This window comes from Benincasa hispida, chromosome 8 (genome assembly GCF_009727055.1).
Source record: "Benincasa hispida cultivar B227 chromosome 8, ASM972705v1, whole genome shotgun sequence".
NCBI lineage: Eukaryota > Viridiplantae > Streptophyta > Magnoliopsida > Cucurbitales > Cucurbitaceae > Benincasa > Benincasa hispida.
This window is the reverse complement of record NC_052356.1, coordinates 7,170,939-7,192,157: the sequence shown is the minus strand read 5'-3', so window position 1 is coordinate 7,192,157 and position 21,219 is coordinate 7,170,939. Positions and strand designations below refer to the sequence as shown.

At 36.4% G+C, this 21,219-nt stretch overlaps 1 protein-coding gene across 1 annotated transcript in view; it reads left to right on the top strand.

Moving 5' to 3' along the window:
- LOC120083092 (helicase protein MOM1) overlaps positions 1-21,219 on the top strand; it is a 56,409-nt gene that overhangs the window by 11,548 nt on the left and 23,642 nt on the right. Inside the window, exons 5-11 of the mRNA XM_039038645.1 lie at positions 1,338-1,468; positions 9,166-9,359; positions 9,555-9,685; positions 10,711-11,007; positions 13,034-13,189; positions 14,983-15,234; positions 15,482-15,622. Coding sequence (XP_038894573.1) covers positions 1,338-1,468; positions 9,166-9,359; positions 9,555-9,685; positions 10,711-11,007; positions 13,034-13,189; positions 14,983-15,234; positions 15,482-15,622 — 1,302 coding nt within the window. The remainder of the gene's footprint in view (positions 1-1,337; positions 1,469-9,165; positions 9,360-9,554; positions 9,686-10,710; positions 11,008-13,033; positions 13,190-14,982; positions 15,235-15,481; positions 15,623-21,219) is intronic.

Below are 21,219 nucleotides of genomic sequence, written 5' to 3'. Positions count from 1 at the left end.
GAAACCCTGATGTAAATCAATTCTTGCTGAAAATTTTCATTAATTCAAGATAGATCATCATCAAACAATGCACACAAGCTCCTTTATAAAGAGAGCTTGGCCAACTAAAATAGTTACCCACCCATTAACCAGTAACTGCTTAATAAAAGATAAACTAAAAAATTAGGTATACAATCAGCTATACAAACAAACTGTTTTTAAATTTTAAACAGTAACTGTGGGTTAACTAAAGTAATTCCGAAACTATTGCACCAATTCCTTCCCCCGAAGAGTAAAGAAAGTTGTCCTCAAGTTGGCCAAAAGAAAAACTGTAGTAACTCTCCAATTCTTTCATTCAGCAAGCTAGAACCCATTAGGAGGGTGATATTCAAAGTTGTCTGCAATGTTGAATGTGGGAGAAATTTTCATCTTAGAAGGTCACTCCACTCTGCAAGCGTTTCTCCTAGCTTTTGGAGAACAGGAAAGGGTCCAATTTCAACATAATGAGATCCCCAACTTCAAAGTTGTTAATTTTTTGATGGTTGTCCATTGCAACCTTGTACTGCTCGTTGGATTTCCTGAAGTGCTCAGTCACTTCTTCATGAAGGAGTTTAATTCGCTCAACCATTGTCTTGGCCTCTTGAATCAAGTCAAAAGAATGGGGATCCTTGGATAAATCCATAATTATTATAGATAGTTGAGTGTAAACAACTTCAAATGGAGATTCCTCTGTTCAGCGGTCATATGGTTGTGGTTCTTCATATGTTTCTTCATTTAATTATATTATTTTTGCTTTTGCAGCTCTAATTGATCCCCATGTGTCTAGAGAGTGTTAATTTATATTGAAAAAAATGTTGATTTAGCTGCATTGCCAACCACCATGGGTTGGGCTATTGGTCAATGAGGACCATGTAACGATAAAAGATTTAGAGGGCTGCCTATCTAGGATTTAATATCTTATGTGTTACTTTAACATTAGGTTGCCGACATAACAGCTAAAATAGTTTCAGTTGGGCAGTAAATTTCTAAACCACTTTAATCCATGGCCGCAATTGGGATCTTCATTGTACTGCAGGGCTGATTTCCCAGTGTATTTTTTCCTTTTACAATATGTGAAACAGACGGGAATTTCCTTTATAACCCTGCATCATCATCCTCTTGTTTTTCTTACTGTATTATATCTTCATTATTAGTAATTCATCTTTTCTACTTTAGAATATTTAATTTATAATTGATAGAATTTTCTTGTTAAAAAAATTCTATTCCATAGAATTTACCATGTCCTCGTGCTTAAAAACATTGAAGGTTACATTCTATTGAACTGATCTTGAATGTTGTGTTTTGGTTTATTGTCGTAGGATAGAGGGAAGTCCATGGGCAATGTCATTACAGATCCTACTGTAAATTGTGTTTGGTGTAAACTGGAAAAAGCATCATTGGACATCGACCCAAATGCATGCCTTATCTGCAAAGTTGGGGGAAAACTCTTGTGGGTACTATTTTTTATTGGTTTATCATTTTTTTCCTGAATATTTTTTACATGAAAACCATTTGGTTGGAGAGAATTTATTTTGTTGTTGAGTTTGATGAGGAATGTTGTGATTGTCAAAGGAAAACACTTAAAAAAGGCTCGGTCAAAGAAGATATTGCAAAAGCAATTGACAGGAAACATAATCTCCTAGCCTCCCACCCTCTTGGAAATATTTCTTAGATCTCAAGTTAACAAGACATAAAAAAAGAGATTTATTTTTTTTCCTTGACAAGAAATGAATCATGATGTAATGAAGAGAGTAATGCTCAAAATTACAAATTCCACCAGGGAATGTATACGAAAGTAATAAAAACAGTAAATCAAGAGATTACAAAGGAAAAGTGAAAGCTTGCCGATTGCAACATAAATCTTAAATGGAATTCCATGCACTGAGTTGGAGAAAACACACGAAGAAGCCTTGAGGCGAGCCAAAATGAACCAACCTAACCAAGGAAGATTCTTGTTGTGGAAAATTCGTTGATCTCTTTCCAACCAAATTTCAGGGAGAAAAGCTTTAACACCATTTGACCATACAATCATAGATCCATGAACCCAACCAAGGACCAATCTGTAGATGAAAAATATTTTCCTTCAATGTGTTGGAAAATACCCACATAAGATTAAATTTCAATAGAAGCATATCCCATTGATGCCGAGAATAAGTGCATTCAAAGAAAATATGTTGTGAAGAATCCACATCAAAGTACCCTTAAGCATGATCCAAATAAGAACATTGACATGCTTGAGACTTTTTTAGATTTCCATAATGCAAAGTTGATTTTCTTATGTTATATTCTTTCATTTTATCTTAATAAAAGTGGTTGTTTCATTTAGAAAAAAATATTACAAAGTAAATTGTACGATGACGTGTATTAGCTCATTAGAAATTCTTTTCCTCATTTTCTTTATGATCTTCTTTTCTTTATTTTTATTTTTTGAAAGGAAACATGTAGACACTTTTCATTGATGAAATGAAAAGAGACTTAACGCTCAAAAGTACAAGAACCTCCTATGAGGGGAATAAGAACAACAAATAATAAAATACACGTAAAACAAAATTAATTTAAGATGGTAACATAAAAGCATTCCAATTAAGACAAATATCCTGAATAGTATATCCTACAAAGCATTTGGAGAGAGAGCACCATGAAGAGGCCTTCAGACGAGAAGAATCGAACGGATCATCCTAGAATAAGGACTTGTTATGGAAAACTCTGATTGCGCTCAAATCATAACTCTGATAATAAATCCTTCATCGAATTAGTCGTAAAACATTCGATTTTGATGCTATGACTGAACCCACCAATAAATGTTGGACATTATCCTGATATGAATTGGAGAAGACCTACAGAATGTAGAAAATAGTAAAAAGTTTCCACCAACCTTGCCTTGAATACCAACAGTAAAGCATCGATGCTGCAGATTTTCACAATCCCTCAAACAAAGAGGGCACATAGGAGATTAGTAATGTGAAGGAAGCTTTCTTTGGAGAACCTCAGAACAATTCAACAAATTGTTCCTCATTATCCAGATAAGAATATTACCTTCTTTTCTTTATTTGTTTTTTCTTTTTCTAATTTTTAAACAAATGTCAGTTGAAGTTGAAGATTTATGGTAGTAGTCCTACCACCAAGCTTAGTCCTTGGTTTACCTTCTATCAAGTTCAATTTTCTTTGAAGGTGAAGATTATGTAATATTGTTGCTGTTTTTCTGGAGCTTCCCCTAGGTGAGGACTATATAATCCTGTTATTAACCTTGAAAGCTTGATAAAAAGGGGACTTTTGTACTATATCCTGCTCACCAGCCTTGTATCCTCGAGCCAAAACCACAGCAAGGAGATCTACAGGGAGATGTTGAAGGATTTTTGTCGCAAGAAGATAAAATTTTCTTTGAGGGACATCAACCACTCTTGTCTTTAATCCTTTTGACAGACTGTCATTACCAAGAATCACAGAAATGCTCACTCATCCTTATTATTTTTTTTTTTTGAAAAGGAAACAAGTCTCTTTATTCATTAAGAAAATGAAGTGAGACTAATGCTCAATTTACAAGGAATTCATAAGGATCAGCAGGTGCACCCGGGCATCTCAACTAGGTTAACACCCCCTTAGCACTCCTCATCACATCTTAACTCTAGAAAAGCCTTTAAATTAAGCGATACAAAGGGAAACAATACTTGAAATGATAAAGAGAGAAACTGGAAAATCATAACAAAAAGACAACTAAAAACGAAGCAATGAGATCTTCAGAAAGCTGGAGAAAGGAATGAATGCCAATTTAGACTGATTTCTTGACTAGAGTATGCTGCAAAGGGGCTTGAGAGGGAGCACCAAAGAGAGGCTTTCAACTTGGCAGCTTCAAATCTTGAGAACCACGGGGTTTCCTTGTCTTGGAAGACTTTTTGGTTTCGTTCAAACCATAATTCAGCTAACACAGCCTTAACAGCATTGACCCACAGAATCTGGTGTGATTTCTTGAGAACTAGCCCTATCAACAATTGTTGCACATTTAGGCTAAAATCTGCTCCAAAGGAATAACACAAATTGAAGATATTGAAGAGCGAAAACTAGCAGCTTTGTGCATAAAAGCAGTCGATAAATAGGTGCTGTAGGTCTTCCCCATTCTTTTTACACAAAGCACACATATTGGGGGAGAGGTAGTGGGAGGCAAGCTTTTTTTGCAGCACACTTGAGCAGTTTAGGGATCCAAAAACCATTATCCAAAGGACTATGTTTATTCTCCTTGGACTTTTTGATTTCCAAAGAGCTTCATAAAGTAGAGGATCAATTCGGGGGGCTTTGCGGAGAAAGTTGATTAAGGATTTAACCGAGAAAGCTCCATTGGGTTCCAAAGACCAAACCTTTGAGTCAGGGTGATCTTGCACCTTTAGGTTAGAAATGAGACTTAACAAATCTTGAAATTCAATAATCTCTTCATCTTGTAAGTACCTCCTAAAAGAGATGCTCCAAGAGTTGGTGCTGTGATCTCAATGCTCCCTCACAAGACCGTTTGGATGAGTGGTCAATCTAAATAATCTGGAAAATCTGGATGAAAGGGGAAGATTGCTAATCCAAGCATCTAACCAAAAAGCAATATTAAGCCCATTGCCCAAAACAAACACCGACAGATTTTCCACCTTCAACCAAGCCCTTGAAATGCTGATCCATGGGCTTCTAAGGCTGCCCACTGCCTTACCGGAAGTGTGACCCCCGAAAATGCTACTGCCATGTATACTTTTGACCACTCTGCACCAAAGGGAAAAGCTTTCAAGCTGGAATCTCCAGCCCCATTTTGCTAAAAGTGCTAGATTTTTCTCTTTTAAGCCTCCCAAACCGAGGCCACCTTCTTCATGAGATTTAGTCACAAGTTCCCATTTGGCTAAATGATTTAGTTTACCCCCTTTGTGGCCTTCCCAAAAGAAATTCCTCAATATTCTTTCTAAGATATGCAACACTTTATTAGGAATCAAGAAGGAAGACATGTAGTAAGTGGGGAGGTTCGAGAGTACTGACTTACAAAGGGTTGCTCTTCCTCCTCTTGAAATGTTGTATCTTCTCCATTTATCAAGAGTGCCTTGAAGTTTATCAATAACAGGCTGCCAGAAATCAATCTTTTTGGGGTAACCTCCCAATGGAAGTCCTAAATAGAGAAGGGGAAGTTGCTCCGCTTTACAATTGAACTTTTCTGCCCACTTATTCAGCATGTCTTGGCCTATTTTTTTTACCACAAAGAGATGATTTCTCCCAATTAATTTTCTGTCCAGAACACCATTCAAAAAGGTCAAGAGTGGCCCGAAGAGACTCTAGCATATCATCATCATATTTGCAAAAGATAAGGGTGTCATCGGCAAATTGCAAAATTGAAACGTGGACTTTATCCTTCCCAACCAAAAAACCTTCAAAACGATCTTTCTCATGTAACCGGTTGATTAAGGCATTTAAGACTTCTCCCAAAAGGATGAAGAGGAAAGGAGAAAGGGGATCTCCTTGCCTAATTCCTCTAGTTGCAACTATCCTTCCACGAGGCCTTCCATTGATAAAGATGGAGAATTTTGGATTGGTGATGCACCCCAAAATCCAAGAGATCCATTTTGAGCTGAAATTCTTCCCAATTAGGACTTTTTCAAGGAATGACCACTTCACTCTATCAAATGCTTTCTCCAAATCAAGCTTTAGAAGCCATCCTTTCTTCCTTTTCGATCTATAGTCCTCGATTGCTTCATTTGCAATTAGGATGGGGTCTAGGATCTGTCTTCCCTCAATAAAGGCACTTTGAGTAGGGGCTATTGTGCTTGGCATGATTCTTTTTAGACTCTCAGCTAGGACTTTTGCTATTATCTTGTACAAGAGGGTAGTGAGACTGATTGGTCTGAAGTCTTTGACTTTCACTGCATCTGACTTTTTTGGAATTAGGCAAATAAAGTTCTCTTTAATACATGAATTGAGCTTACCGTTGCTGTAGAAATCATCAAACATTTTTATAAGGTTGTCTTTCAGAAGATGCCAAAAATGGATGAAGAATTCTGGTGTGAAGCCATCTGGCCCTGGTGCCTTGTTTCTTCCTAACCCTTTCACTGCTAGCTTGATTTCTAGAGCAGAAAAACTTACTACCAGCTGCTCATTTTGACTTCTTGAGACTCTTGACCAATCAAGGTTTGGAATGGCTCGAGGATCATTACTTTTTGAGTATAATGATGAGTAGAAGCCCAAAATGATATCTTCAATATCTCGGGTGGATTTGGTTGGAATATCTTGATCATTAAGCAATTCTGCAATCAAATTCTTTCTTTTTCTAGCAGATAGGAATCTGTGGAAGAAAGAAGTGTTCTCGTCCCCTTCTTTTAACCATTTTAGCTTGCATTTTTAAATTAGGCTTCTTTCTTCTAGTTGGTATAAGGCTAGGAGGTCTGCCTTCAAGGAGTAGGCTGCTTCTTCATCACCGATCCGAGGAGATACATCCACTGTTAGAGAGTCTTTTCTTTGAATTTCTATTAGTAAGCTGTCCTTTTTCATCTTCTTCTCTTTTCCATAATCATGAAACCATTTCTTAAGGACTGATTTTGTTTCTCTTAAGTTTGTGGAGAGAGTAAAACCTGCCCATTTATGATTTTCCTTCCTTTTTAGAGATTTTTCTTTATAGTAGTCCTTGTTGCTCAACCAGCTGTTACAAAATCGAAACGGTGAGGGCCCCCATTCAAAAGCTCCTGCTTCTAAGGTAAGAGAAAAGTGGTCTGACATGGTTCTAGCTTGTCTTGCAACCCTTGAATTATCAAAAACTTCTTCCCATGTGCTTGATACAAGAAAACGGTCTAGGAGAGATTTGGAAGCACCATTACCTTCCCTAGACCAAGTGAATGGGTCTAGGAGAGATTTGGAAGCACCATTACCTTCCCTAGACCAAGTGAATGGGCCATTCAAGAGTGGAATTTCCAGCAGGTTGTTTAATCTGATGAACTTATTGAAGTTATTCATATTCTTTGTTGCTCTACATATTGGATATCTCTCATGCCTTCTTCGAATGCTGTTGAAATCTCCACCAATACACCACATATCATCAAATTTCTCTGCCAGAGAGGATAATTCTGCCCACAATCTTCTCCTTTCTCGGTAATCACAAGGGCCATAGACATTTGTAATCCAGCAAATCTTTTTGTTTAACGTTTGACATTTGATTGAAAGAGAGAATTCATCTTTTGAACTGCAGGAGACTAGAATTTTGCTCTCATCCCACATTGTGAGTAAGCCTCCCGATTTTCCTTTAGCTTCCACCAAGTCCCAACCTACCTCTTTTGAGCTCCAAAGGCTTTTGATAAAGGAGTCCTCATTTCTGTCTTTTTTTGTTTCTTGGATAAGGACGATATCCGGATTGACTTTTTTCAGAAATCTTTTTAGAAGCAATCTTTTTGAGGAATCCCCAAAGCCTCTTGTGTTCCAAGTAACAATCTTCATTAAGGCCCACCGATGATTCTTAAACACTTCCCCTTTGATCCCTAAGCCTCTTGGGATGTGATCTTTAATGCCTTTGGATGGAACATTGACCACCGGCACATTCCAAAGAATGGCTCTAGTTGCTTCTATATGACCACCATTTCAAGTTGACAAAAACCGCAGGTTATCATCTAGAGAATTTGGACTAAGAGAAATTTGAGGATTTTTCGAGATTGTAAATGCCTTCCACAATAGCTACCTTTTAATCATGAGGTCCTTTCTAACTTGCCCATTAATTAGTCTGCTTTGGCAGTTGATTTAGTTTTAATTGTGAATGAGGCGAAGAAACCTTTTATTGCTGCATATCCTTTATTTCATTCTCGATAAAAACGGTCTGACACTAGAAGGAAGATAGAAGAAAGTTCTGATTAAGTCTGGCGTGCTCTTTTGTCTCTCCTTTTAACCCTTCCCTTCCAAAACCCTAGCCACCCTTTTGACAAGCCTCCGACTGTCCCAATTGTCTTTGACTACCACTCCCGGGACCCTCAATCATCGATTGCCATCCGTCGTCCACTTATCCACCATCTTTCTTGTTTTTTTCTCCATAACAGCTCCTGATCTACTTCTTAGCCCATTTTTTCTTTTTCCCCTTCTTTTCCTTTGTCTCTCAACCCATCCTTTTCCCTCCTCCCTCTTCTACTTTGTTGTCAGCCCCAACCGCCGCCACCTAGTCTCTTCTATTTCCATGGAGATGATGAGCTGCTATATCTGTGACCTTTACTTTTGCATCTGGTTTGAAAATGATGAGTTTTGTTGTAGACATGAAGGAAAAAATTGAAGATTCCCTTCTCTCTCTCATTTGATTTGGTTTGAAAATTCTCTGGCTGAATGAATGTAAATTCCAATTCCAGTGCACACAATTTTTTTGTAAGAAAGTTAGGGATGCCTCTGGGACTGTTCGTTTAGCCAATAGATCTCTACAGGGATAGAGACTTGAATGCATTGTTTAGCCACCTTTGGGAGGTAGAAATATATATATTACATGTACCCATTGGTGTTAAAAAGAATGGTTGGTTAGTTTTCTGGAAAATGATGTAATATTCTCTTAGAAGTTGAAAAAATCAGCACTCATTAGAAGTTTGAGTGAGGAAAGAAAAATAAGTAGTGGAAATGAACTTCAATTCTATCTTGGTGATTCTGAGATTGCTAGCCCACAACTCTTGGATAGATATTCATAATACTTTCTAGGTTTATTTTCAATCTAAGATTTCTTTTATCCCCTTCATGGCTGATAAAACATTGTTGAAAATGAGTGCTGATTTTTTTTCTTTTTTTGGTATGCCCGTGTATTCTTTCATTTTTTTTTTTTCTTAATGAGTTGTCTTCGAAAACCCTTGATTCTTTGAAATTATAGTTTTGACTGCCCCATAGTAGATGACCATGAAGAGATAAAAATGTTCCTTATAACAACCGAAGTATGTTCTAACTTGTCTTATTATAAAAAATTCACCAAAACTTAAAGATCTAGAATGGAGAAGAACGACGACATGCAACATATGGGCATGGCGCATGAGAGAATCCTAGTTTCTTTTACAACACATGGGCTTTCTTACTGATTTAAGATTTATTATCATGCATATAGCTGTTCGAAGCTGTAATTATATTGAAACTGAAGTCATCTTGCTGATTGGTTTCTATATGTGTATCTTGTTTTGCATTTACTTTAAGATGCTGTGAAGGAAAAGAATGCAGAAGAAGCTTCCATCTTTCTTGTTTAGATCCTCCCTTGGAGAATGTTCCTCTTGCAGTTTGGCACTGTCCGGTGTGTATTAGAAGGAAGATCAAGTTTGGTGTCCATGCTGTGTCAAAGGGTGTCGAGTCCATCTGGGATACAAGAGAAACAGAGATATCGGATACTGATGGTATGGTTTACTAAATGATTCAACCTTATATAAGTGATAGTAATCGTTTGTAGATGTTCAAAATACAGTGTTACCGTTTTACTTTTCTGATTTTTGCTTTAATCTTTTGGTTTGTCATTTTCAGTTTTTCCTCTTTTTTATGTGATAATTATATAATTTGTTTTAGATCCTTTGTTATCTGTTATTATCTTCAAGGGTTGCAAAGGCAGAAGCAATATTTTGTGAAATTTAAAGATCTTGCTCATGCTCATAATCGGTGGTTACCAGAGAACGAATTGCTTTTGGAAGCCTCGAGCCTTGTTTCAAGATTCAACAGGAAAAATCAGGTTTTGAATTGTTCTTTCTAAAAGTTGTTATCTTGTTCAATTAGAAGTTCATTTTTTTCATTGCTTGATATTTAGCTTGTGGAATTTAATGTTGCAAAATTTAGCATATCTCAATGGATATTGGCATACTGCATATACTCATTCAAGAGTTGAATTTTCTTCATTAATTTCTTAGAAGTGTTCTGGTCATTCATCCAAAAATCTTAGTATCATTTGTCTATTTTTTGTTTATTTTGTTGTTCTCCCCTCTTTAAGGGCATGTATTTGTACTGTCTCTTATACACATCTAGATGTGTATAAGAGACAGGCTTACATGCACCGAGGCTAATCTCACAGGACAACCCGCCTGACCCTACAACATTTGGGTGTCAAGGAAACTCGTAGGAAATTAATTCCTAGGTAGGTGGCCGGCATGGAAATTAATTCTTTTATCAATATATTAATTAAAAATTTTGTTTGTCAATTTTTTTTATAATATAATAATGTTATTGGGTTTTTCAGCCAACCCCCCACAAAATTTGACCCAAAATCAAACCCAGCCCTGACGCCAATTTGAAATCTTTGAAATCCATCCTTTTTTGATGAAGTCTGCAACCTGGCCCATACCTAAACCTACTGAAATAATTAAACCCAACCCCAATTGAATTTTCTTCACACTTACCACATGGGTTTTCCTTCATTTTCAGGGGATAGAATATGATGTAATAGGTTTGGGATATTTTGGTGCAAAATATATGTTTGAATTGTGGTGCTTTTACTTTCCTTGAATAGCTTTATTTCTGCACACTTTCAATGCTTATTTTGTATTCTCAGGATTTCTATTCTTATTTTAGTCTCATTGTAATCCGAGCATTAGTCTCTTTTTATTAAATTAATGAAAAATTCTTTTTTTTTTTTTAAAAAAAGAAAGAATGGGATGGGAACGGGCCGTGGTAAATAGTTTGTATTTTAATATTAGTGTTGTTATTTTATATTTTATTAATTAAGATGGATCTTTCTCCACTGTGATGACACTCTTCTTTCAGTATTCAAGGTGGAAGCAAGCGTGGGCTGTTCCACAGCGTTTGTTACAGAAGAGATTGTTATTATCTGCTAAGCTATGTGAGGAGCATGATGGAGAATTTTCTGGGGCTGAATTGAATTGCCAATATGAGTGGCTTGTTAAATGGCGAGGCCTTGATTACAAATTTGCAACATGGGAGTTGGAAAATGCTTCATTTCTAAGTTCACATGATGGTCAACGTCTTATGAAAGATTATGAAAGCCGCTATGAAAAGGCCATGTTAGCTTCCCATGCCTCAGAAGGGGACGAGGACCATGAGGTAGATTCAGAATAGTTTGTACTTCTATGATCAGCTATCTTCTTTGTTGTCAGCTAAAAAAAACAACTTTTTGTATGTGTATTTGGCTACCTCAGAACCACCCTACATGAACAAGTCAAATTTAGTTCCTTAAATGTTTTTTATTTTTTTTTATTTTTATGTTTCAGTCATTAATCATTTGCTTCTTATTTGAGAAGGATACCATAGGAGAATGGAAACAAACTAATGCTCCAAGATACCAGGGAAACAAAAAGTATCAAATAAAAACAAAATCAGCAATGAACATAAAGTAAGCAATACACTTAGGAGAGAGCTATTTAAAAAGGAACTACAAAACTCTCCCAACTACGCTGAATATCTTGAATAGAAAACCCTTTGAAACTTTTGGAAAGAGAACACCATGAGGAAGACTTCAACTGAACTGATTCAAAACATTCAACGCTCAAATGAGCTTCCCCCTGAAAAGTATGTTGGTTTCTTTCCATCCACAGCTCAGAAAGAATAGCTTTGACTGCACTAGTCCAAAAATATATGCCTTCGAGTTCATGTATGGGCCACATAGAAGTTGTAAAACATTATCCCGCATTTTACACGTAAAAAATGCCCAACGAATATCGAAGATAGAGAATAACTTGATATTAAGCCTCTAGCTGCTCTTTGGGTTTTGTCACTTTCCTCTTCAAATGATCTTGGTTTACTGGAGAGTGTTTTATGCTATCCTTGACCTGGGTTAAGTCTTGGCTCTTCACCATACTTGTCCTTGAAAACCTTCTAGCCAATGAAATAGTTCTTATAAAAAGTGGAAAGAATTAGTCTCTTTTCATTTCAGTTTCGTGCCTTTTTCAAAAAATAAAAAATAAGAAGTGGAAAGTTAAAAGAGTAACAAGTAGAAATTCTGGGTTTTATATCATGATACATATCTGTGTTCCATTTAAGTGGGATGGAAGATAGGTTCCTAGTCCATTTTATGAACTTAGGATGTTTGTGTTTTCTAGGGTGCTCTCAGCACTGTTTGTATTTCCCTCATCCCATTGCAATTGTCTTGGTTATTTTCATTTTATTCAACCTATATTTTTGTTAGTCCCTTTTTGGTTGTTGAAAAATTGGACATTTTGGGCCATGAAAGACAAAGTTAATTTTCCATTTTATTTGATTTTAGATTTGGACCCCATTGGACATTCACGGACTTGTTAGCTTCTTTCAGTTCTCCTGTACACGAGAATTTTAGAATCATTTTATTTTTAAAGATCAGATGTATTTGTTAAGTTTCTAAATCTCCTTTTAACAGGAAAAGCCACAATGTCCAAAATACAGTGGAATTTAGCCTTTCCTGATATATTGATAATTTTAGAAATAAGAACACAATAGTTCAAGTAACAACAAAAGTCTTTAAAGCAATAGAAAATGCACAAGAACAAGGAACACCATCACAAAACCACTAAATACCTAGCTTTTTATGTGACATTGTATTTTGAGCATTAGCCTCTTTTCATTTTATCAATGAAAAGTTTTGTTTTCATTTAAAAAAACAAAACCACCAAATACCTAGACACATTTAAGAAGGTCTGAAATTCTCTCCCCTAGCTTCAGCCATATAGCCAAAATTCTTCACACCCTGCTCTTCCATTGAAAAAGTCCTTTTAAACCTCCCTTTGCGGTCCATACAGAGTTTCCTTCGCTGAAATGCATAACCACCCAATTGTCCCCACCACCTTAATCTCCATTCCGAGCAGAATTCCTCTCTTGCCCTTCTTCCTTTCATATGTGCTTTCTCAGTCTTGCTTCCTTATTTTCAGTATTAGTATATTTCTTTTTCTCCTATGAGAAAAAAACACCTTTTCTTATGGTTTACTTGCTCTACCATTTTTTTTTTTTTTTTTTTTTTTTTTTTTTTTTTTTTCTGGGATCACTGTGAATTTCTTCTATCTATTGGCTTGCTGCTCTTGCTTTTATGCCATTGGAAAATTTATTTTTGTAGTTTCCTGTTCCTTGATATATATGCATCTTAATGATGTCTTTCTACCAGTTGCAGATGCTGGAGAAGAAAAGAACTGCTGTGGTTAATCTGTCCCAGTTTACAGATAAAGATACCTGTGGCTTTAATGATAATTATTTAAGTTATGTCAACAAGCTTCGTCAATTTTGGCATGAGGGGAAAAACGCTGTTGTGATCGATGACCAGGTGAACTTACACAGAAGATACTGCATTATAGGGAGTAGTGATTTTTATACCGCAGATTACTATTTGATATTATTGTTGGAGGTGGTATCCTTGAATAATTTTCAATTTTCATCATAAATATGAATCGGAATAACGAATTCTATTCTAATTCTTAGCTTTGCATAAGAACTGCGGTTTGAAGAGGAAACCAGGGAGTATTTTATTTTGAGTTGAATGAGTTTTAAGTTTCATGATAGCTCTATACCATATTTCAGCTTGTTGAGGGCCTGTAGAGAATACTGAATATCCCGATTATCTACCTGAGAAAAACGTATCCATAAAATGACAATATTGTAATTATATGGTGTCAGACATTCTTACTTGAACCAAGCCTTTGTTTCGGGTGGGCAAATCTTTGATGCTTATCTAAGTGCTAATGGGATCATTGAAGTCTGGAACACAAATAAGATAAGAGGACTGAGTTTCAAGCTTGGTTTGGAGAAAGCGATTGACAAAGTGTATTGGGATATCCTTGATGCCATCCTCAAAGCCAAAGGCTTGGGTACACTTTGGAGGTAATGGATCTATGGATGCATCTCTGGTGCAAACTATTCCGTCATCATTAATAGGAGGCCTCAACACAAGATCATGCCATTGAGAAAGGCTTAGGCAAGGTGATATGTTATCACCATTTGTCTCTATTGCGACTATCTTGGCACACTCTTATCTCACAGAGGTTTTATGGCGGTATGAGTAGATTCATCAAGTATCACTCTTCCTGTTTATCATTACTGGCAGTTCCTCTCTACCTATCAGTTATCTATAATTTGTAGATGGGACTGTTCTCCTCTTCCATTGACCAGAAATAGAAATCCGAAAACAATCGCTTTGATTTCATTTTCCTATTGGAATTAAGCTGGGGTCTGATGCATCCACAGATAATGCTATTTTCCCACCAGATCACCTTTTTGTTAACTAACTCTCTCCGATGCATCCATAGACAATGCCCTTTTTGGTGATCTATGGAAGTTACGTTGCCCAAATGGGATAAATTTCCTATTGTGGAAAATATGTCATTCTTGCCTAAATACCATGGATCGACTTCAAGTTAGATGCCATTGGATCAAGCACTCTCCATCATGATGTTGCCTTTGTTATGTGAAACCTTGAATCACCATTTTTTTCCATTGCCCTTTTGTACAGGCCATATGGGCTGATATCTCCAGTGTCTTCATTTGGAATTTTGTTACCCCACTTGCATCTGTAGACTGGATTAGATTGATTCTTGTGGATCATCCCTTCAAAGACTACAAGGCAGTGAGTTAGTCCAGCATCATTTGTGCGGTTTTATCAAGGATTTGTGGGGAAAGAAATGATAGGATCTTCAACAACTCAAAATCATAAAAAAAAATATATATTCTTGATTCATCTATTTTTAATGCATTTTTTGGTGTAAATATTTACTGCCCCTTAAAAGTCTAAGTTACCTTTTTGCTAATTGGAATCTGATCTTGTACACCCTTTGATTAGGCTCTTTTGTACATCTGATAGATTATTTCATTCATCGATGAAATCGTTTCTTATAAAAAAAAAAAATAATAGTACAAAATGAAAGAGCTCGATTTAAGAGGATTTGCTATGGTAGTTGATCACTGTTGCTCCTATTCCCTTATTTGCATTCGATTGTATTCTTCTGCTTTGTTCATTTCTCCTTTGTATTTGCGATGTTTCTCTTAGAATCATAGTATTAGCTCCTGGCTTTGTTGCTGAGGTTGTCAAATGTGTAATATAATGAAAGGAGATTTTAACTGCAGGATCGCATGGCAAAGATTATTGCATTCATTTTAACTTTGCAGCCTGATGTCCTCCGACCCTTTCTCATCATCTCAACTTCTACAGCACTTGGTTTATGGGATTATGAGTTATTGCATTTTGCTCCATCTTTCAGTGCTGTAGTTTACAAGGGAAACAAAAATGTGCGGAAAAATATAATAGATCTAGAGTTCTACCAGGGAAATTGCCCGATGTTTCAAGCTCTGATTTGCTCCCCGGAAGTATTGATAGAGGTAATACTTTGCCCTTCTAGTTGATAATTTATTGTCAAGAAATTATGGGATCCATATGAAATGACTCTGTTTCTCATTTGATAATATAATATGGGGATAGTACACTAGAGTCCTTTAAACAATGACAATTACTTTAATTACTTTATCCAATATCTCGTCTATAGTAATCCTTTTCTGATCTCTTTTGCTTTTGAACTATACTACAACAAGTCTTGGAACTTCATTCACATTTCATCCTTCTCTGCAGGATTTAGATGTATTGAACTGTATAAATTGGGAAGTAATAATTGTTGATGAGTGTCAACGCCCAACAATTTCTTCACATTTTGAAAAAATGAAGATGCTGAAGGGAAATATGTGGCTTCTTGTTCTTTCTGATCAGCTAAAGGTTTGTTCTCGTGAGTGGTTTATGATATTAACTCCTCACAATTTTATTTATGTTGGAATTTTTACCATTTATAAATATTTGTGTATAAATATTAGTGGTTCATATTTGATCTTTACTGTTGACTCATTATATATTTATTTATTTGAACAATAACATTTTTTGTTGATGACATGAAAAATACTAATGTTCAACATAATAATAGGTGAAAATAAAAACAAGCGACAAACGATAGTGATTGGTGAAAATAAAAACACTAAGAATGAAGACAAATTTTCTGTTGAGAAAAACCCATGAACGGCTTGGATAAAGAACAGGATGAGAGATTCATTTGAGTTAGAAAAAAATTATAAAATGTATAAAAATACAGAAACGTATAATCATGATATTTATAGTCGCTAGATAAATGGGCTTTTTGGTTGCTAGAATTTAAAGAAAAATGGGATTTTTTCCTCCAAGTCACTTGCACATTCTCTATCCTCAAAAGGTCATTTGAGTCACAAATTTCTTTATCAATCTATTTGGGGTGAGCCTCTATCCTAAAAAGCTGTTCAATTCTAAAAAGAAAATTGATGTCATTTGGGTACTCTCACCTGATTAAATATAAGCCCACTATCATTCCACTAGGCTCTCAAGGAGGATGACGGTCGTTAGGGCTCATTTTGTTGTATTCTCAGTAAGGGTTAGATTTTATAAGTGAACCTCCTAAAAACAGTGTTGGAGTTCTGACTCAAGTAATTCAAAAGAAGAATTTCAATGTAATAATATTGCCTTCTATCATTACTTATATTGGAAATTTGATTTTAGTAATTCTAGCTACTTTGATGAAGATTTTAATGCAATTTGGGATGGATAACAAATCAACATTATCAACATAGAGCCTGACGATCCAATTAAACCAATTTTTCAAGAAATCACGAAAGATTTGGGAGTTGGATGATTAAAAAAATGATTCAAAATGTGAAAGAAATTATTATGTTCAACGTCAAAGAACACTCACGAATCATCTCAACACCAATATAAAGGTTGAAACATTTTCAAGAAAACAAAAATATTCAAATAAGAATATCTATTAGAGGAGGTCTTTTGGAAAGGAATGGATTAAATTTAGGGTCTTTTGGGGAAAATTCAAGAAGGCTTGAAATCACTTGAAGTTGTGAATTTGCACAAGAAAACTCAAACGGATCATGGTTGAAGCTCATGGGTGAAATTCAAGCAAGCCAAATTGAAGGGGAAGACCAATCACACGAAGAAGAAGAAAAGACATGCAATGAAAGAGGAGAAGAAGAAGAAGAGACAAATGAAATGGATTCAAGCAAAAACAATGATGAATGTGACACCACCGAAGACAAAGGTGAATCAAACCTATTATTAAACAAAGTTACAGGAGTCAAGGAGGCGACAAAACCTTTTGTGTTATTGCGTGTAATGAGGAGGATGAAAACATGTTCGTAGGGAAAAGCTGTGCGACTATTTTCAACCCATTACTTCTACGACTCGGACCAAAGATTTTAAGGTTCCCACGTGAATTCACCAACGTTACAGAGGAGGAAGAAAAGAAAGAAGAATCATATGTTGCTGCTTGCAAAGACGAAGTGGAGAAGGAAGAAATAAGAACCCTCGATTTCAACAGTGCGATGAGTCTTTTTGCCCAAACCCCACACAAACTGATCTTTAACCAATTCCCTTCATTTTGGCCCCACGATCCGCACAACCTGACCCAACTTTGGCTATCTTCATTTTTCCCCCGTTAATCCAACCGGGCCCAAATAGAAACCAACCAAGCCCTAACTTTTTACCGAATTAACTCAACTCATTTTAAACATTGTTCGATTGTATATTTTTTTCTTCAGGTCATACTATTATATGTGTTCAATCGGCTTGGAGGATGGATTTCTTTTATGTTTTTCATTGTATTTTGATGTCAAGGATGCTTATTTTTATTTTATTGTAGTCTTCGGTTTTATTTTAGAACTCGAGGACGAGTTTTTTTGGGAGGGATAGAATGGTGTAGTAGGATTAGAGTGACTTAAGGTATCTTGGTCAAATCCTTGATTTATTAGGATTAGAATTAGTTTCCTTGATTGATTAGGATTAGAATTAGTTTTCTTGGTTTATAAGGATTAGGAGGAGTTTCTTTCATTAATTAGGATTAGGATCAGTTTTCTTTCCAATTCTCTATAATAGAGTAATTGTCTTCTTCTATTCATAATGTTTAATTGATAATAAAGTCTTTGATTTTATTCTCGAAGATTTCTTTCCTTTTATCCTTTAGGCTACTTCAATTCAAAGATTGAATTTTTTCTGATTCATTACCTTAGGCTTCTCCGTAGCGGACATCCCAGAAACATACTTTTTTGGCAGCCTACATTATATAAAGTTTAGAAAAATCTTGATAGATGGAAGCATTTTAACTTATCTCAGGGAGGCCGTTTAACCCTTTTTATTTGGTCTTTTCATGTATTTCTTTATATAACATGTAATTATTTCTTATGTCTTTGAAAGTCAGTTTGGATTCTGGATTTGGATCGCTCGATCATTTCATTTTGGGAGGCAAGGAGAGGTAAAATAAATCATTTGTTCGGTGGAGTTTAGTTTCTAATGCTCAAAGTGACGAAGGTTTAGGAATTGGTGCTTTTGAAGCACTGAAATCTGGCCCTTATAAATGGGATTGGAGATTTATCAATGAGCCTCATTCTTTTTGAAGAGGGTGGATTCCTTTGCTCGTTTCAAATTGGGAAATGGAAATAGGGTTTTCTTTGGCATGACCTATAGCTTAGTAATTCCCCTTTGAAGTTATGTTTACCTTGGTTATTTGCAATTTCATTATCTTCTAATGGTTCGGTATAAGATCTTTGGGATGTCTCTCTCCTCATGGTTTATTATTAATTTCTGAAGATTGTAACGGATGAGGAAATTATTGATTTTCAGTCTCTTTTGGGTTTGCTTTCTATAGTGTAAAGGTAAGTTCAGATTAAGATACAAGAATTTTGTCTCTAGGTTATGTGTATATGGCCCTCTCTCTTCTCCCCGATCGTCCTTCTCCTCTTCATCTTTCTACTCCACACCCGTCCCCTCTGTCCTCCTACTTTTCGTCTTTCCTCCCTCCTTCTGTTGCAGCTTGCTATCTCTGCTCTCTCCCGCAATGGAGCTAAAAAGCTGCTGTATCCTCGATCATTTCTTCTGTATGTGGCAAGTGGAGAACGACTTTTGGGAGGAAGACATGAAAAGAGGTCAGAAGACTTTCTTATCAACGACTTCAGCTCATTGGCTTCACGCCAGTTTTTGTAGACTTTTGAGTGGTCCAACCTTTGAATTCTTCTTACTAAAGGAAAGAGTAGATCAGAGTTTTATTCGCCTAGCTAAATTTCGTAGGAAAGATCTTTGGTTTGTAGAATGTGCGATTTGGGCTACATCAGAAGGAAGGAAGAATATCCATATACCTTATGAGGATGGCAATTCTGGTTGGCAAGACTTTAATGAAATGGTTAGTTCTTGTATCAATAGTCCTTTAGTTCCCTCTGTTTGATCGAAAAGTCTATTGCCAAAGAAGCCTTCATCAAAATTGGTTCACCACAGCACAGCTAGGCCTACGACCAATACTCAAAGGATTCATGTAAGAAGCTTCTCAGATGTGATGATAGGGAAAAAGATTTCTATTCTTCCACGTCTAGAGTCTTCAAACGAGTTCTTTAAAAATCAGCCACATCCCTCTGTTTCAGCCAAGGCAAAACAGAGCAAGAACCTTTTCTGGGTACAGAAGGACTCTGAAGTTGTCAAAGAAGATTTCAACAACTTATGGATCGTTTCGAGGCTATTTGCATTCAATGATTGGAAGGAAATAGCAAAAGAATTCAGAGTGGCCTTCAATTCTAGCGTTTTAATTTGCCCCCTGTTTGCAGATAAAGCATTAATCAAGGTTGGACAACGAGTGTTGGAAGATCTGATTGAAGTTCAAGATAAGTGGCAGTTAATTGGTTCTTTTCATTTATTATTCGAAAAATGGAACTCGAAAAGGCATGGTAGGCCTTTAGTTATGGAAGATTTTGGGGGTTGGTTATCAATTAAAATCCTCCTTTAGATTTTTGGTGTAGGAACACTTTTGAAGCAATTGGAGCATATTTTGGTGGCCTGGAATCCATAGCCACAGAAACTCTCAATCTCACAAATTCCTTGGAAGCTAAAATCAAAGTTAAAAGAAATCTTTGTGGTTTCTGGCCGGTGACCATTTGAAGTTAAGAACGAAACTTTTGGTAACATTTATTTGAATTTTGGAGATATTGAGTGTATAGATATGCCTACAATTACTTATGGAAGCTTATCTATTAAGAATATTTCAAATCCAATAGACTTAATCCATTTGAATCAAGTTTTGAAGGATGAAGGTGTTGAAACAATTGTTGTGGAATCAGAATGGTCCTTTCTTACATCCTCCCAGTCAATTCCAGACTACTTGCGGAACCCAAAAGCCTCTCTAAAGAAGATTAACCGGTTGTCAGTGCAGAAAGCGAAGCACCCCTCGTTTAGCAATCCTCCTTTATTAATAGATGGTGAGGAAAGAGACAACTCCTGTTGATTTGGGTGCTAATAAAGGCTCTTTTAGTTTTAACGACAAAGAGGATTGTGAAGAGTCACATTTAAATCAAGGAGGGAAGTCCTTAATTGATCTCAGGGAGCATCCTAACTTGGCAGTCCAACCGACACACAAAGAGTCCCAATGAGTCAGGGATACTTGAAGAGTCGCAGAGGCTTTTGCGGGTTAGCATAAAAAAAGCAGTCTTCAGACATCTGCTTTAATATAGCCAATGAGAATCTAAACTCAAGCGGTCTTCCAAGTAAGTCCCCTGTCTCCTCTGCTTCTCGACAGAACCACTCTAGACTTCGGAAACCTTTTCCTTAACATTTTGCCAAAAAACGAACTTCCTTCATCAACAGATGGACAGCTACAAAAGATAGAGAATCAGTGGAAAGAAGAGATCTTAGTCTCTTAGAAGTTTTCGACTCCTCAGATGGCCAGTTTGATGAGAATTTGAGCTTTATCAAACCAAGAGCAGCAGAAACCAGCCCGGACTTGCTGGAGGCTTGTTGCACAAAATTTCAAATCCCTTTTTCTTCCTCAAATTCGGGTAACCCCTCTCCTTCCTCCAAGCAGTTCAAGCACTCAAACTTCACCATCCCTAACTCAAATAATAATTTCGTGAAAAGTTCACCTTGTTCCTCCTCTCTTATACCAAGAAAATGTGATTCAGATTTAGACTCTCCTTTCAGTGTGAGCAGTGAAGATTTGGAAGATTTGGAGCTTGTTTCAGCCCAAGCGGACAGTGCCCAAGAAGACTTCAATGGTTTGGATCTATACAGACTCCGTTTTCTAATGAAGCTAAGGTGAATAACTTGGAGCAACACCTTTCATGCTTTTCCCCATTACACTCATCTGAGATTCCAGATCATTTAACATCCATTGTTAAGGATTGTGGAATTGTGTTGGCTTGAAGCTTCCCCCTTCTCGTTGTCTGCAGTCCTCTATTGTCTAAAGTGCAATGAAGCTAATTTCCTGGAATACAAGGGGACTCAAAGATCCAAACAAAAGAATAGCTCTCAAA